Consider the following 17002-nt stretch of genomic DNA (forward strand, 5'->3'; position numbering starts at 1 on the left):
CCAGTAAGGAGTGATATGACGTAAGCGATCCGAGCTCTCTCTCCTGAGTATGTGTTGGGCTGGAGAGAGAACACAATATCACACTGGGTGAGAAAGGAGCGACACTCAGTGGGCTGCCCAGAGTAACATGGTGGGTTATTAACCCTAGGTTCCGGAGACTCGGAAGACCAGGAAGTAGCTGGTGGCACGAGACGAAGACTCTGAAACTGTCCTGAGAGATCGGAGACGTGAGCGGCCAGGGTCTCAACGGCATGACGAGCAGCAGACAATTCCTGCTCGTGTCTGCCGAGCATTGCTCCCTGGATCTCGACGGCAGTGTTGCGAGAATCCGTAGTCGCTGGGTCCATTACTGGTCGGATTCTTCTGTTATGCTGGTGAATGAGGACCCAAAAGCGACGTAATAGAAACAGAGTCTTTATTCCAGTCTTAAACAAACAATGATTCTCCTGGATACTATCAAAGGTAAATCCAAAACAGGAAACTGAAATCCTCTCGTCAGTAGAGAGGAACGACTGGAGACGCGACCACAGACTGCAGGTCGCTTCAGGAAGGCACAGGCCGTAGCTGACATAGACACCTGCTCACACGCAGCATCTGAAGAAGGCAAAAACACGACAGGGCGGAACAAGGACACAGAACAGCAAACATCAAACAAGAATCCGACAAGGACAGAAGCGGAAAACAGAGGGAGAAATAGGGACTCTAATCAGAGGGCAAAATAGGGGACAGGTGTGAAAGAGTAAATGAGGTCGTTAGGAGAATGAGAAACAGCTGGGAGCAGGAACGGAACGATAGAGAGAGAGAGCGGGAGAGGGAGAGAGGGAGGAGGAGAGAGAGGGATAGAAAGAGGGAAAGAACCTAATAAGACCAGCAGAGGGAAGCACAGGGACAAGACATGATGATCAAAGACAAAACATGACATAAACATCCGACTTCAACTGTATGTACTGTGTGCAATGGAACCCCTTTATTCATAGCATACATGTTTAGTTCATTGGACTGTAATTACACTAGAAGATTAGAAGAAATGCAACACCTGAAAAATACACCCATCATCAGAGTTCAGGGACAACTCATTAAACAAATGCTGTAATCTCTCAGGAGTAGAGAGTATCAGAGCCCTGGAGACCACACAGTGACAGAAGTTGTGAAAGGTTTTTTGCACATTTATTAAAAATAAAAAATGGAAATATCACATTTACATAAGTATTGTTAGCAGTTGATGTCATTCTTTAATAACACAGACCCCAAAGCAAATCAGGGGGAGGAAAATAGGTATATTCGAAGAGGACAAATCATACGGTCATTCTCCCCTGTCCTCAGAGATTCTCTCCAGTGATTCTCGCTCCAGAATAAAGGGACAGGATGTAGTTTTTAACCCAGCCCTAGCCCGTGGTTGACCAATTAGAATTCCTTGCAATAAAACTGGGCCAATGGCCAAATAACAAGTATACTATTTCAGGCTCAATATATAGACAAATTCCATGTCTCTAACCCATTGTTAATTAATTCCCTATTACAGAAAAAAACACTATTTCCATTGATCGTTAATTCTAGTCCTCTGTCTCTGTGTTGTGTATTTATCTTCCATATATTCTTATTGCATTCAGACCCTTTACTCAGTACTTTGTTCAAGCACCTTTGGCAGTGATTACAGCCTTGAGTCTTCTTGAGTATGACACTACAAGCCTGGCAAACCTGTATTTTGGGAGTTCTTCCCATTCTTCTCTGTAGATCCTCTCAAGCTCTGTCGGGTTGGATGGGGAGCGTCGCTGCACAGCTATTTTCAAGTCTCTCCAGAGATGTTCAATCGGGTTAAAGTCCGAACTCTGGCTGGGCCACTCAAGGACATTCAGAAACTTGTCCCAAAGTCACTCCTGTGTTGTCTTGGCTGTGTGCATAAGGTCGTTGTCCTGTTGGAAGGTGAACCTTCACCCCAATCTGAGGTCCTGAGCGCTCTGGAGCAGGTTTTCATCAAGGATCTCCCTGTACTTTACTCCGTTCACCTTGTGGCGAAATCCTGCACGGAGCCTTCACCGTGCGCTGCCACTTAAAGAGCGCATCAGCAGTAAGGAAGGAGGAAATAGACAGCTTGTTCAGATCTTTGGGGAGGAGCTCTTGGGTGGCGCGACAGTTTGATTGTGTGTGCTATGCTGCAGAAGGTTTGTTTACAGCGTGTGTAGATTATAAAGTATTTAACTCAATCATCGGTGTGACCGCTCTAGGTCGTGGTTGTTTTCATTTGGGACCGCGCCGGTTATGGATCGCATTGATTACATTGTTGCGAAGCTTTAACGTAGAAACCAACAAACCATCGGACGGTCAGACAGTACACCGGCACGCCTGAAGACCACAGCTAAGATCTCTCTTGTTCTCTTCACTCTATCGTTCCAGTGCTTTACCCTGCAACAGACTGTCTATTTTTCAAATGCACTTCCCATTGAAGTTCATTAGAGCTGGACTAGTATTGCCCTGACAGAAGTATTTGGGTGGACATTTTAGTTAAAATGGAGGTTGCTTACAAGTTGTGTATTGTTATTTGAACTGTATTCAGGTGGGGTGTACTAATGACATGTGGCCGAGAAGATTGTGGACATTTTTAAGGCCTTTGTTGTGTCTATGAACACCCCCCACATTCATACCCTCTGCACTCCTCCACTGGAAGATAATACATATTACTGCAAATCCTCTGATGACTGGGTTCTTTCTTGTATGAAGTTGCTGTTCAATTGCTCTGCCATTATTATTGTATGAGGTATTCTTGGTGGGGTTACCCCTGTGCTGTGATGTGGGTTTTATAGGGTGTGTATTCTCTTTTCTCTCCACTGTCTATCTGGTAAACAGGCTACACTCTAGGCAGTCTCTTCTGCTGATGCGTGGGGGTCTGGTAGTGGTACTCTCTCTATTCTACTCTTTTCCTTTCGGCATGGTTAATACCCGCCTTTCGGCATGGTTAATACCTGCCTGGCGCCCGAACAAAATCTTTCTTTACCCCTCTAATAAATACTGCTACAACCTTTGCCACGATCCTGACTAGTCTCTCAGTCCCTCCAGCTGAAAAACATCCCCACAGCATGATGCTGCCACCACTATGCTTCACCAAAGGGATGGTGCCAGGTTTCCTCCAGGTGTGACGCTTGGCTTTCAGGCCAAAGAGTTCAATCTTGGTTTCATCAGACCGGAGAATCTTGAGTCCTTTAGGTGCCATTTGGCAATCTCCATGTGGGCTGTCATGTGCCTTTTACTGAGGAGTGACTTCCATCTGGGCACTCTACCATAAAGGCCTCATTGGTGGAGTGCTGCAGAAATGGTTGTCCTTCTGGAAGGTTCTCCCATCTCCACAGAAAAACTCTGGAGCTCTGTCAGAGTGACCATCGGGTTCTTGGTCACATCCCTGATCAAGGCCCTTCTCCCCCAATTGCTCAGTTTGGCCAGGAGGCCAGCTCTAGGAAGAGTCTTGGTGGTTCCAGACTTCTTCCATTTAAGAATGATGGAAGCCAGTGTGTTATTGGGGACCTTCAATGCTGCAGAAATTTGTTTGTACCCGTCCCTAGATCTGAGCCTCAACACCATCGTGTCTCGGAGCTCTACGTACAATTCCTTCGACCTCATGACTTGGTTTTTGCTCGGACATGCACTGTCAACTGTGGGACCTTATATAGACAGGTTGTGTGCCTTTCAAAATCTTGTCCAATCAATTGTATTTACCACAGGTGGACTCCAAGTTGTAGAAACTTCTCAAGGATGATCAATGGAAACAGGATGCACCTGAGCTCAATTTCAAGTCTCATAGCAAAGGATCTGAATACTTATGTAAATAAGGCATTTTTTGTTTTTAAAAACCTGTTTTCGCTTTGTTATTATGGGGCATTGTGTGTAGATTGATGAGGAAACATTTTTATTTAATCCATTTTAGAATAAGGCTGTAACGTAACAAAATGTGGAAAAAGTGAAGGGGTCTGAATACGTTCCGAATGCACTGTAAATCCGAGAGGACGGCATCTCCTTAATGGATGCGATGGACATTAACATAATTAATGAGATGATAGGATTCCCACTTGTTTGTTGGTAGAGGGTTTATCTGAGGTTTCATGAGAGGACCAACTGTTTCTTCACCTAAAAGCAATACTTGACTTCAAATATGTTGTAGGAAAATAGTTAAAAATTATGGATGAGACAAACAATTTCATGCACCACTTCATGGAACCCCTCCTTCAACCCTACCTTGTTGATTACACAGTAAAAAAGAAACATGCAAATTTGACAGACAATTCATGCAGCTCAATGAAATTAGTGTCTGAGTGAATGAAAATAAGTGTTTCTATTATTTGAAAGGGCAAGACTTATTTTATTTTCTTATTTTTCTTTCTTTAACCATACTTACAACTCAGGCTACTAAAGGATAAATGCCACATCAAAATTACAAAGATGGAAAGCTTCAGATGAATTGTGCAACAGGTAAAAATCAGCAGATCTTTTCTGAACTGCCCTAATAATAGAGCTTCAATAAACAAAATGCAGGGAATTGCTGTACAGATCTTTTAAAATCAATCCGAGACTGGGAAAATAGGAAACTATCCAGACTGACGGCCAATCAAACATAATAGCCAATCCTTTGTTGGGTTACTGATTTCTACATTGTCGACTAGGATAAAGGTTTCAATGAAAATTCATTATATGGACAAACTGACAGCACAGTTGCAGTCACCAACGCTCTGGATAACATAACAGCCTAACCAGCTCTGCTAGGGCGAGTAATGTTCAGTGAGCTGTTCTCATTTGTGTCTGGAAATAGCTAGCAAGTTAGCTTGGGTGCATGATTGCTGTTAGTACAGAACGCTTGGATCATCCATACATTTGATTGATTGATGGGTGGGGATAAAGCTTAAGAGGGTATGAACGACACTGAATGGATGTAGACAAAGAAGGGGTCTCCAGTAATAGTACCAAATCATTCAGAGGACATTTTCTCAAAAGGGAGTTTACAAGTTTATCAACTTTCAAAGATGTATAAACTTCCCATTGTTCATCAACTGTAGTGTATCTACATAAGACTGATTTGAGCCGGTCGGTCACATATTTATATAAATCTACCATAGATTAGGCAATCAATATATTTGACTGAGAAGCAAGCCTGTAATTGACCATACGCAAAGGCCGTAGTCAAATATTAGATTGAGAAAGTGCAAAATTACAACTTTGCATTATTGAAAATAAGTGAATGTTTTCTTAACTTCTTAACTTAATTTTCACAATGAGCTAATCTTGTTCCCAGATAAATTCAGATTTTCAATGGCTGATATTAGGATCAGGATTTTTGGATTTTCATGGCTGATATTAGGATCCTGTGAAACAGTTAACAGATAATTGAACAATTATTATTATTATTATAAAGTATATCAAAGACGTAAAGTTTACAGTCATTGGCGATGACCCTTTAATTGACCTATCTTTTCAATGTTATTGTCAGCTAGGTTCAGCTCTCATCTTTTGAAGCGTGTTCAATCCCTTTAAACAGTTATGAAGAAAGGATGAGACACAACAAAATGGGTGATTTCAACAAAACCAATCTATTCAGATTATTAGGTACTTTACAAACAACGCATGACACAGAAAAGCATCCATACCTCTCAGTAAATTATTCTTAAACCACAGCACCTGTAGATTAACAAGTGACTCCAAATTCTCAATATCACTGATCTGATTATCATAGAGGCACAGCTTCTGTAGCTGATGGCAATTCTTAAATCCAGAAATGGCTTGCAATAATGAAAATAAATACCCCCCAAAATTGTTGGTATTAAAGATAATAATGCAAATCATAGCTAGATTAGTTATTTTGCAGACATTTTGGAGTCTATTCTGAATCGAGAAATCAAAGATGGACAATATAATTCTGTTCTATATAGATACTCTTTAGATTAAACTCTACACACACATTTCCAAGATGTCATCATGAAGGAATGAAGAGAAACCTGGATCTTGTTGTCAGCTGCCATTCCACCAACCAGTGCTCCTGAAACAGGGGACAAGACTCAAGGCCCTGGATGTGGCTGATATTCTGGCCTACCATTGTCAGCTGGCACAGCCTGAGGAAAAGGGAGTCCAACCATACGCGGATAACCTGAGAAGAACATCTCCAGGGATGTGATGCTGTTACCATCCTGGGTTATCTTCTCATAAGATGCCCTGTTTGCAAGGAGTTACAAAAAAGGGTGTCTTCGATAGCCAAACTCTGAAAATTATACACGACATTGTGACAAAATTACTCACCAGTTAGATTTTTTGTTTATTTTTTAACTTTGAAACCCTTTTTCTTGTCCCATTGCTGCAACTCCTGTACGGACTCGGGAGAGGCGAAGGTCAAGAGCCATGTGTCCTCCAAAACGCGACCTTGCCAAGCCGCAGAAGCACCAATGCGTCGTAGGAAACACTACAACTGGTGACCAAAGTCAGCATGTGTCCGGCCCGCCACAGGAGTCGCTAAAGCGCGATGGTACAAGGACATCCCGGTCGGCCGAACCCTCCCCTGACCCGGACGACGCTGGGCCAATTGTTCACCACCTAATTGTTCTCCCGGTGTGGCTGGCTGCAACGCAGCCTGGGATCGAACCCGGGTCTGTAGTGACGCCTCTAGCACCGCAATGCAGTGCCTTAGACCGCTGCGCCACTCGGGAGGACCATACCTGTTCTTTGATAACCTCTTCCTCACCATTATGTCTTTGCTTTTCACTCTTCATCATGTTTTTCTGTGCTGAAATATAAGCAACTGTTGACCAAGTCAAGTAGCTCAAGCAAGGAACATTGCTAAACTTAGAATGTGTTGGGGACTGGGGGTGTTGTCTGAGGGTTTCAATTAGGTTAAGGTACAAGCTACACTGACTGTATCAGTAAACAAACATCTGGAAAAAGTAATTACAGGGCCATTCCATTTGATTTCAATCACTTTTTGACCACACCCCTTTTGATTTGAACTAAAATGCCAATACATATTTGCCCATGGTACAAGTGGTCAGAAAGTGACTTTTTGAACCTGAATGTCAAAACATTCAAGAGATAAAGGTGCCCATAGCTGACACATTTTGCATATCCCACCATACCATGAGACATCCATGTATTCATCATCACTGCAAAAGATTAACAGGTGAGTTTGAAGCTATTTAATGATTTCTTTTAAAGGCCCAGTGCTGTCAAAAAAGTGAATTTCATGTGTTTTATATATATATATATATTTCCACACTGCGAGGTTGAAATAATACTGTGAAAATAATAATAATGCCCTTTTAGCGTAAGAGCTGTTTGAACATTTCTGCTAGTTTTGGTGGAACGGAGTTTTGGCCTTCCTGGTGACATCACCAGGAGGTAAATTAGTTAATAGACCAATAAGATTATAAACAAATTATTATTTACAATGACGGTCTACCCCGGCCAAACCAAGATGACGCTAGGCCAATTGTGCACCGCCCTATGGGACTCCCAATCACGGCCGAATGTGATACAGCCTGGATTTGAAAAGTACAGAGATGCAGTGCCTTGGACCGCTGCTCCACTCAGGAGGCCAAGTATAAAGAGCAACAATGTGTGATTTCTGTCTGACTCACAAATTAGCTATGTTACTAGCTAGTTAGCTAGCTATTTTTCTAATTTACTTCACAGAACAAAAACATTTGCTTACTTAGTAAGCTAACGTTAGCTATATGTTAGCTGGCTAACTGTAACAGTTATCTAATCAAATGTAAGTTACTTACATTGAAGCTGAACAAGAGTTCGCTGTCTGCTCAGACAACTAACGTCATACTTGTTTCAGACTGTTATTGCTGCTATTATATTTATGAAAATAAATTATAATTTGTGTGTTTATATGATAAACAGTATGCACATGTAAGTTAGCTACTGTAGCATGCTCAAGCATGGTTTTGTCATCAACCCGTATCCAGGCAAGTGCGTCCCCTTTGCTCAGGAGCCATCTTAACTTTTTCGTTGTACTTTTGATAAACCCCACACGAGGGCGCTGCAGCACTAGTAATTTGAGAACAAACTTGCATGAAGAACAAATGAAATAGTCCCCCTGGGTATTCGCATAAGAGTGAAATGACTTGCATCCATAGGCTACTAACTTGTAAGCGTTTAACAAAAATAAAAATACAACAGTGTTGTATGTTCAAAAATTGTACAATTTGCGTTAATAATTTAATGGTCTCTAAGCAAACCTGAAATATGCTTAAATAAGCTTCAAGGTCTAAAATGTATTTTATGTATGCTGTACTCTTGTAAATATACTGTGTAGACTTCCATGGTATATTCACACACTTATAATAGTCACGCTGACTGCCCCAAATAAGTGCCAACCTTAAGCTACACAGACATGACGTCAGCATGGAAGCGCTGAACTAAAACAAACCAACCTCACTCACTTGTGCTCTCGGACTGGACCGCGCAGCCATTAGAATTTTACAATATCAATTTAAGCATACATTTGTAAATCCAGTCAGATTTCAAATCATAATTTCCTGTTTATTGCTTAGATCAACCCAATATCCATTGTGTAGCCCGCGTTAAAGCTTGTGCCTCAGTGCCTATTATCTCTCGCGCAACCTGAACCTCTCCCTAAAAGCATGTCTTCGAAGCCCGGTGACGAACTAGGTTCGGAAGGGGAATGGTTTGGGAACGATTGTGAAAGAAATGGCCTATTTGGAAATACACCACCTCTGTTTGAGCTACGTGAAGATTTAAAACCGAAAAGCAGGGAAGAGACGAGCGACCTGGATCAACAATTCCACAAATTTGAGGACGATGGGAAAAGGCCTCCCGTTGCTATGGAAACTGCATCTACAGGTAAGACGGTTTATCAATAACATTTATCAGTAACATTCATTTTATCATTCATAGCCTATACTTGCATTTATATAGATATACGTAGTGTGTAATTTGCATTTGGCTGTTTACACATCTCATAGCGGAACATGCTCGACCAGGCAGCCTTTTGGGGTGTAGTATGAGGCAGTCTGAGATGGAACCTTAGTCATCGCAGAGTGTGCCAGGCGTTCTGTACCTTCTCACGAAGTCTGAGAAGTTTAGGATATCGAACCATGGGTTTGGCTGGGAAATGTGCTTGAAAGTGCAAGTCTGGTAATGGAGTCGACGTCCTATTAGTGGGTACAAAATAGAAGAGATTTGTATAAAATTCATAACTGTTTATTTTCGACTATGAAATCTAGGTCTACATAAAATTGAAATGAGTCTCTCAGAGAAACAGAACAGACCAAGAAAACAACAGGCACTCTATGGCCTAGACATAGGCCTATTTATTAGGCTACAAACATTGGTAGGGTGCAGTCCTTTTAGTTTAAGTTTTACATTCTTAAAGCTTGGAACAACATACTGGGTAAAATAGTTGCATAGCTATATCACAAATGTTAAACTGAAGGTTTCTGAATATTCTAACAGTAATACCTTTCGGGTGTTTCCATAACAGTCTTAACTGAAATGTTAGCTCTTCCCTGACGATAAACAGGTCCTGGTATAGGCCTACATTTCAAAAATAGCCCTAATTGTTTGTTTACAAAGGCAGCCTGGCTGGGATACAATGTGTCACTCACAGCCTAAGCTCATCACCGCCTAAGCTTGTTTAGTATATTAGGATCCCCCATTAGCTACTACACCTGCAGCAGCTACTCTTCCTGGGGTCCACACTTTTTTTTACAAATACTTGAAAAATGTACAGAACAGTTAGACAAGAACATAAGATTCAATTTACACTCTATTCATATGAATATTGTTATATACATTACAGTTACATTAGATCTTTAGAAAGAGGAGAGGCACTGTGATACAATGTTTTTTAAATATATTTTTTAAAGCTAAACTTGCTTTTTGCCAGAGTAACCTCTTGTGGCAGAGCATTCCACAATGACATAACTATATACAGTGGGGAGAACAAGTATTTGATACACTGCCGATTTTGCAGGTTTTCCTACTTACAAAGCATGTAGAGGTCTGTAATTTTTATCATAGGTACACTTCAACTGTGAGAGACGGAATCTAAAACAAAAATCCAGAAAATCACATTGTATGATTTTTAAGTAATTCATTTGCATTTTATTGCATGACATAAGTATTTGATCACCTACCAATCAGTAAGAATTACGGCTCTCACAGACCTGTTAGTTTTTCTTTAAGAAGCCCTCCTGTTCTCCACTCATTACCTGTATTAACTGCACCTGTTTGAAGTCGTTACCTGTATAAAAGACACCTGTCCACACACTCAATCAAACAGACTCCAACCTCTCCACAATGGCCAAGACCAGGGAGCTGTGTAAAGACATCAGGGATAAAATTGTAGACCTGCACAAGGCTGGGATGGGCTACAGGACAATAGGCAAGCAGCTTGGTGAGAAGGCAACAACTGTTGGCGCAATTATTAGAAAATGGAAGAAGTTCAAGATGATGGTCAATCACCCTCGGTCTGGGGCTCCATGCAAGATCTCACCTCGTGGGGCATCAATGATCATGAGGAAGGTGAGGGATCAGCCCAGAACTACACGGCAGGACCTGGTCAATGACCTGAAGAGAGCTGGGACCACAGTCTCAAAGAAAACCATTAGTAACACACTACGCCGTCATGGATTAAAATCCTGCAGCGCACGCAAGGTCCCCCTGCTCAAACCAGCGCATGTCCAGGCCCGTCTGAAGTTTGCCAATGACCATCTGGATGATCCAGAGGAGGAATGGGAGAAGGTCAAGTGGTCTGATGAGACAAAAATAGAGCTTTTGGTCTAAACTACACTCGCCATGTTTGGAGGAAGAAGGATGAGTACAACCCCAAGAACACCATCCCAACCGTGAAGCATGGAGGTGGAAACATCATTCTTTGGGGATGCTTTTCTGCAAATGGGACAGGAAGACTGCACCGTATTGAGGGGAGGATGGATGGGGCCATGTATCGCGAGATCTTGGCCAACAACCTCCTTCCCTCAGTAAGAGCATTGAAGATGGGTCGTGGCTGGGTCTTCCAGCATGACAACGACCCGAAACACACAGCCAGGGCAACTAAGGAGTGGCTCCGTAAGAAGCATCTCAAGGTCCTGGAGTGGCCTAGCCAGTCTCCAGACCTGAACCCAATACATAATCTTTGGAGGGAGCTGAAAGTCCATATTGCACAGCGACAGCCCCGAAACCTGAAGGATCTGGAGAAGGTCTGTATGGAGGAGTGGGCCAAAATCCCTGCTGCAGTGTGTGCAAACCTGGTCAAGAACTACAGGAAACGTATGATCTCTGTAATTGCAAACAAAGGTTTCTGTACCAAATATTAAGTTATGCTTTTCTGATGTATCAAATACTTATGTTATGCAATAAAATGCAAATGAATTACTTAAAAATCATACAATGTGATTTTCTGGATTTTTGTTTTAGATTCCGTCTCACAGTTGAAGTGTACCTATGATAAAAATTACAGACCTCTACATGCTTTGTAAGTAGGAAAACCTGCAAAATCGGCAGTGTATCAAATACTTGTTCTCCCCACTGTACATAACTGAGCAACGTATTACATCTGGTTTTAGTTTGGGTACCGTGAAGATAGCCATAGTGGCGTGTCTGGTGGGTTATGTATGCATTTCTGTTTGACGTTTATGCCAATAGATTATCGAGTGGTTAGACATTTTCAACATACATGTTTCTTAAAAAGGCTAGAAGAGAAGTAGTCAATTTCTCAACTCTCAACCATGAAAGACTATCATGCATGTTGTTAGTACCATGTGTGCAGTTAAGGGCAAGGCGTGCTGCTTTATTAAAAACAGCCCCAGACCATTACTCCTCTGCCAAACTTTACAGTTGGCACTATACATTGGGGCAGGTAGCGTTCTCCTGGCATCTGACAAACCCACATTCGTCTGTGATTCATCACTCCAGAGAACGCGTTTCCACTGCTCCAGTCCAATGGCTGCGAGTTTTACACCACTCCAGCCAATGCTTGGCATTGCGCATGGTGATGTTAGGCTTGTGTGCGGCTGCTCGCCCATGGAAACACATTTCATGAAGCTCCCGACGAACAATTCTTGTTCTGACGTTGCTTCCAGCGGAACTCGGTAGTCAGTGTTGCTTCAGCACTTGGCGGTCCTGTTCTGTGAGCTTGTGTGGCCTACCACTTCGCGGCTGAGCGGTTGTTTTTATTTATTTTATTTATTTAACTAGGCAAGTCAGTTAAGAACAAATTCTTATCTACAATGACGGCCTACCCTGGCCAAACCCTAACTCGGGCGACGCTGGGCCAATTGTGCACCGCCCTATGGGACTCTCAATCATGGCCGGTTGTGATACAGCCTGGAATCGAACCAGGCACTCTAGTGACACCTCTAGCACTGAGATGCAGTGCCTTAGACCGTTGTTGCTCCTAGATGTTTCCACTTCACAATAACAAACATGTTTTATAAGGAGGATGGGAGCCACCCAAATCATTTGGGTTCTTGGATCCTTTCACAGCATTTATAAGGCTGCATTGAGACAATGACTTATCAATGACCCAAACTAGAGGTCGACCGACTTAATCGGAATGGCCGATTTTTTGAATTAGGACCGATTTCAAGTTTTCATAACAATCAGAAATCGGTATTTTTGGACACCGATTTAAAAAATATATATATATTTATTTTTACACCTTTATTTAACTAGGCAAGTCAGTTAAGAACACATTCTTACTTTCAATGACGGCCTAGGAACGGTGGGTTAACTGCCTCGTTCAGGGGCAGAACGACAGATTTTTACCTTGTCAGCTCGGGGGATTTAATCTTGCAACCTTACAGTTAACTAGTCCAACGCTCTAACCACCTGCCTCTCATTGCACTCCACGAGGAGACTGCCTGTTACGCGAATGCAGTAAGCCAAGGTAAGTTGCTAGCTAGCATTAAACTTATCTTATAAAAAACAATCAATCAATCATAATCACTAGTTAACTACACATGGTTGATGATGTTACTAGTTTATCTAGCGTGTCCTGCGTTGCATATAATCGATACGGTGCGTATCGTTGCTCCAATGTGTACCTAACCATAAACATCAATGCCATAAAATCAATACACAGAAGTATATATTTTTAAACCTGCATATTTAGCTAAAATAAATCCAGGTTAGCAGGCAATATTAACCAGGTGAAATTGTCACTTCTCTTGCGTTCATTGCACGCAGAGTCAGTGTATATGCAACAGTTTGGGCCGCCTAATTTGCCAGAATTTTACGTAATTATGACATAACATTGAAGGTTGTGCAATGTAACAGGAATATTTAGACTTGTGGATGCCACCCGTTAAATAAAATACGGAACGGTTCCGTATTTCACTGAAAGAATAAACGTCTTGTTTTCGAGATGATAGTTTCTGGATTCGACCATATTAATGACCTAAGGCTCGTATTTATTGATTAGATAGAGCAGTCTGACTGAGCGGTGGTAGGCAGCAGCAGGCTCGTAAGCATTCATTCAAACAGCACTTTCGTGCGTTTTGCCAGCAGCTCTTTGTTGTGCTTCAAGCATTGCGCTGTTTATGACTTCAAGCCTATCAACTCCCGAGATTAGGCTGGTGTAACCGATGTGAAATGGCTAGCTAGTTAGCGGGGTGCTAAATTAGCTAGTTAGCGGGGTGATTTAAATATTGACTGGCTTTCATCAAGCTGCCCACTCAAGAAAGATTCAAACTGTAACCAGGGTAGTTACAAACAGCACAGTAATGAAATCATCAACATGTATTGATCACATCTTTACTAATGCTGTAGAAATTTGCTTGAAAGCAGTATCCAGACCCATCAAATGTAGTGATCACAATATAGTAGCCATATCTAGAGAAACCAAAGTTCCAAAGGCTGGGCCTAATATAGTGTATAAGAGGTCATACAATAAGTTTTGTAGTGATTCCTATGTTGTTGATGTAAAGAATATTCATTGGTCCATGATGTGTAATGAGGAACAAACAGATGCTGCACTTGACACATTCATGAAATGGCTTATTCCAGTTACTAATAAGCATGCACCCATTTAAGAAAATGAGTGTAAAAACTATTAAATCCCAGTGGAGTGATGAGGAATTTAAAAATTGTATGGTTGAGAGGGATGAGGCAAAAGGAATGGCAAATAAGTCTGTCTGCACAACCGATTGGCAAACATATTGCAAATTGAGAAATCATGTGACTAAACTGAATAGAAAGAAGAAGAAACTACAAAATGAAACAAAGATAAATGACAAAGAATGATAGTAAAAAGCTTTGGAGCACCTTAAATGAAATTGAGAAAAAAGCAATCTCTGCTCTATCTTTCATTTAATCAGATGGCTCGTTCATCACAAAACCAACTGATATTGTTACTTTAATAATTTTAATTGGCAAGATTAGCAAATTTAGGCATGACATACCAGCAAAAAACACTGACACAACCAAGTATATGTGACCAAATTATTAAACACAAGCATTGTAATTTTGAATTCCGTAAAGTGAGTGTGGAAGAGGTGAAAAAAATAGTGTCTATCAAAAATGGCAAGCCAATGGGGTCTCACAACTTGGATGGAAAATTACTGAGGATAATAGTGGACAATATTGCCACTCCTATTTGCCATATTTTCAATTTAAGCCTACTAGAAAGTGTGTGCCCCTAGGCCTAGAGGGAAGCAAAAGTAATTTTATATACCTGTCAGCAACGGGTGTGACTGAAATAGCCGATGCCACTAATTTGAAGGGCTGTTCACATACTTTTGTATATATACAGTTGAAGTCGGAAGTTTACATACACCTTAGCCAAATACATTTAAACTCAGTTTCACAATTCCTGACATTTAATCCTAGTAAAAATTCCCTGTTTTAGGTCAGTTATCACCACTTTATTTTAAGAATGTGAAATGCCAGAATAATAGCAGAGTATGATTTATTTCAGCTTTTATTTCTTTCATTACATTCCCTGTGGCTCAGAAGTTTACATACACTCAATTAGTATTTGGTAGCATTGCCTTTAAATTGTTTGACGGCTGCGTGGTCCCATGGGGTTTATACTTGCATACTATTGTTTGTACAGATGAACGTAGTACATTCATGCATTTGTAAATTTCCCCCGAGGATGAACCAGACTTGTGGAGTTCTACAATTTTTTTCTGAGGTCTTGGCTGATTTCTTTAGAATTTCCCATGATGTCAAGCAAAGAGGCACTGAGTTTGAAGGTAGGCCTTGAAATACATCCACAGGTACACCTCCAATTGACTCAAATGATGTCAATTAGCTTAACAGAAGCTTCTAAAGCCATGACATCATTTTCTTAGTGTATGTAAACTTCTGACCCACTGGAATTGTGATTCAGTGAATTATAAGTGAAATAATCTATGAACTATTGTTGGAAAAATGACTTATCATGCACAAAGTAGATGTCCTATATGTCTTGCCAAAACAATTGTTTGTTAACAAGAAATTTGTGGTGTGGTTGAAAAACGAGTTTTAATGACTCCAACCAAAGTGTATGTAAACTAGGGACTTCAACTGTAGTGCACCTCTCCCCATCTTCACAACAACTTGACTATGATAACTGACCATCCAATGTTACTCCTAGGGGTTCAGCTTCTTCAACTTGTTCAATGTTCACACTTTATGCACAACTTCAGTTGATGTTTAGGTCTAAGATAATGCTTTGTACCAAATACAATGCTTTTGGTTTTAGATGTAATTAAGACCAGTTTGCTAATTATGTTTACATATCTGGCATTACTCATCTCATATGTATATACTGTTTTCTATACTATTCTACGGTATCTCATTCACTTAATAATGTTTACATATCTTGCATTACTCGTCTCATATGTATATACTATATTCTATACCTTAGTCCATTCCGGTCTGACATCGCTCGTCCATATGTATATAGTCTTAATTCATTCCTACATAGATTTGTGTGTATTGGGTATATGTTGTGTAATTTGTTAGATATTACTGCACTGTCTGAGCTAGAAGCACAGGAATTTCGCTACACACGCAATAACATCTGCTAATCACGTGTATGTGACCAATAAAATTTGATTTGACTAACTCCTGGCTAACAGTCTCAGTGCGCTCACTGGCTTTAGGTGCTGATGTGTAGAGTGTGCATAGTCATTTTAGCTTATTGTAAGACAAGTGGCAAATCATTTGTAAAAATAGAGAAGATTAACTGCCCTAGGCAACTGCCCTGAGGGATACCGCACTGTACATATCTGTTAGAGAAGCTTCCATTGAAGAATACTCTAAATTCTATTGGATAAGTAACTCTCCAACCATGTTATGTTAGATGGTGTAAAGCCATAGCAAGTGAGTTTTCAATAACAAATTATAACCAATAACATCAAAGGCTGCACTGAAATCTAACAATACAGCTTCAACTATCATCTTATTATCCATTTGTTTTAGTTAATCATCAGTCATCTGAGTCAGTGCAGTACAAGTTGAGTGCCCTTCCCTATTCACATGCTGAAAGTCAATTGTGAACTTGTCCTTCGAAAAATAGTATTGTATTTGTTCAACCACAATTTTCTCCGTCATTTTACTAAGAGGCAGCAAACTGATTGGGCAGCTGTTAGAGCTAGCAAAGGGTGCTTGACTTTTTATGTAGAGGAATTACTCTAGCTTCCTTCCATGCCTGTCGACACACACTCCTTTCGGCTTTGATTAAAGACATAGCAAATAGGGGTGGCAATACAGTCTGCTACCTTTCTCAATAGTTTCCCATCTAGGTCACTGGCGTAACGCAGTTTCTCTGGACCCCCGCAAGGTCGGAGTGATACTGGGCAGGATAGATTGCCAGAGCTGATTTCTATGAGAAAAGAGATTTCCTCTTTCTCATCCGGGTTGTGGATCAATCTAACATTTGCATAACATAGGCCTAGTCCCTAAACATAAACTTAATTGTGAGTTTATTTCATGTTGAGGCTATTTGTAGCCATGGAATCTCACATGTAAGCCAATGAATTTAGTAAGGTTTGCTAGCACTGATTAAGCAGATTGCTGT

General features: G+C 41.0%; 1 protein-coding gene and 1 pseudogene across 1 annotated transcript in view; one reads left to right on the forward strand and one right to left on the reverse strand.

Annotated features, from left to right (window-relative positions):
* Positions 1 to 7117, reverse strand: part of LOC139553051 (leucine-rich repeat-containing protein 9-like) — a 28959-nt pseudogene extending 21842 nt beyond the window's left edge.
* Positions 7118 to 8378: 1261 nt separating this feature from the next.
* Positions 8379 to 17002, forward strand: part of LOC139553513 (reticulon-1-A-like) — a 45765-nt gene continuing 37141 nt past the window's right edge. The window contains exon 1 of the mRNA XM_071365926.1: positions 8379 to 8835. Within this exon, the coding sequence (XP_071222027.1) occupies positions 8616 to 8835 (220 nt within the window). The 5' untranslated portion in view covers positions 8379 to 8615. The remainder of the gene's footprint in view (positions 8836 to 17002) is intronic.

The sequence above is a fragment of the Salvelinus alpinus genome, chromosome 25 (assembly GCF_045679555.1).
Source record: "Salvelinus alpinus chromosome 25, SLU_Salpinus.1, whole genome shotgun sequence".
In the NCBI taxonomy this organism is placed as follows: domain Eukaryota; kingdom Metazoa; phylum Chordata; class Actinopteri; order Salmoniformes; family Salmonidae; genus Salvelinus; species Salvelinus alpinus.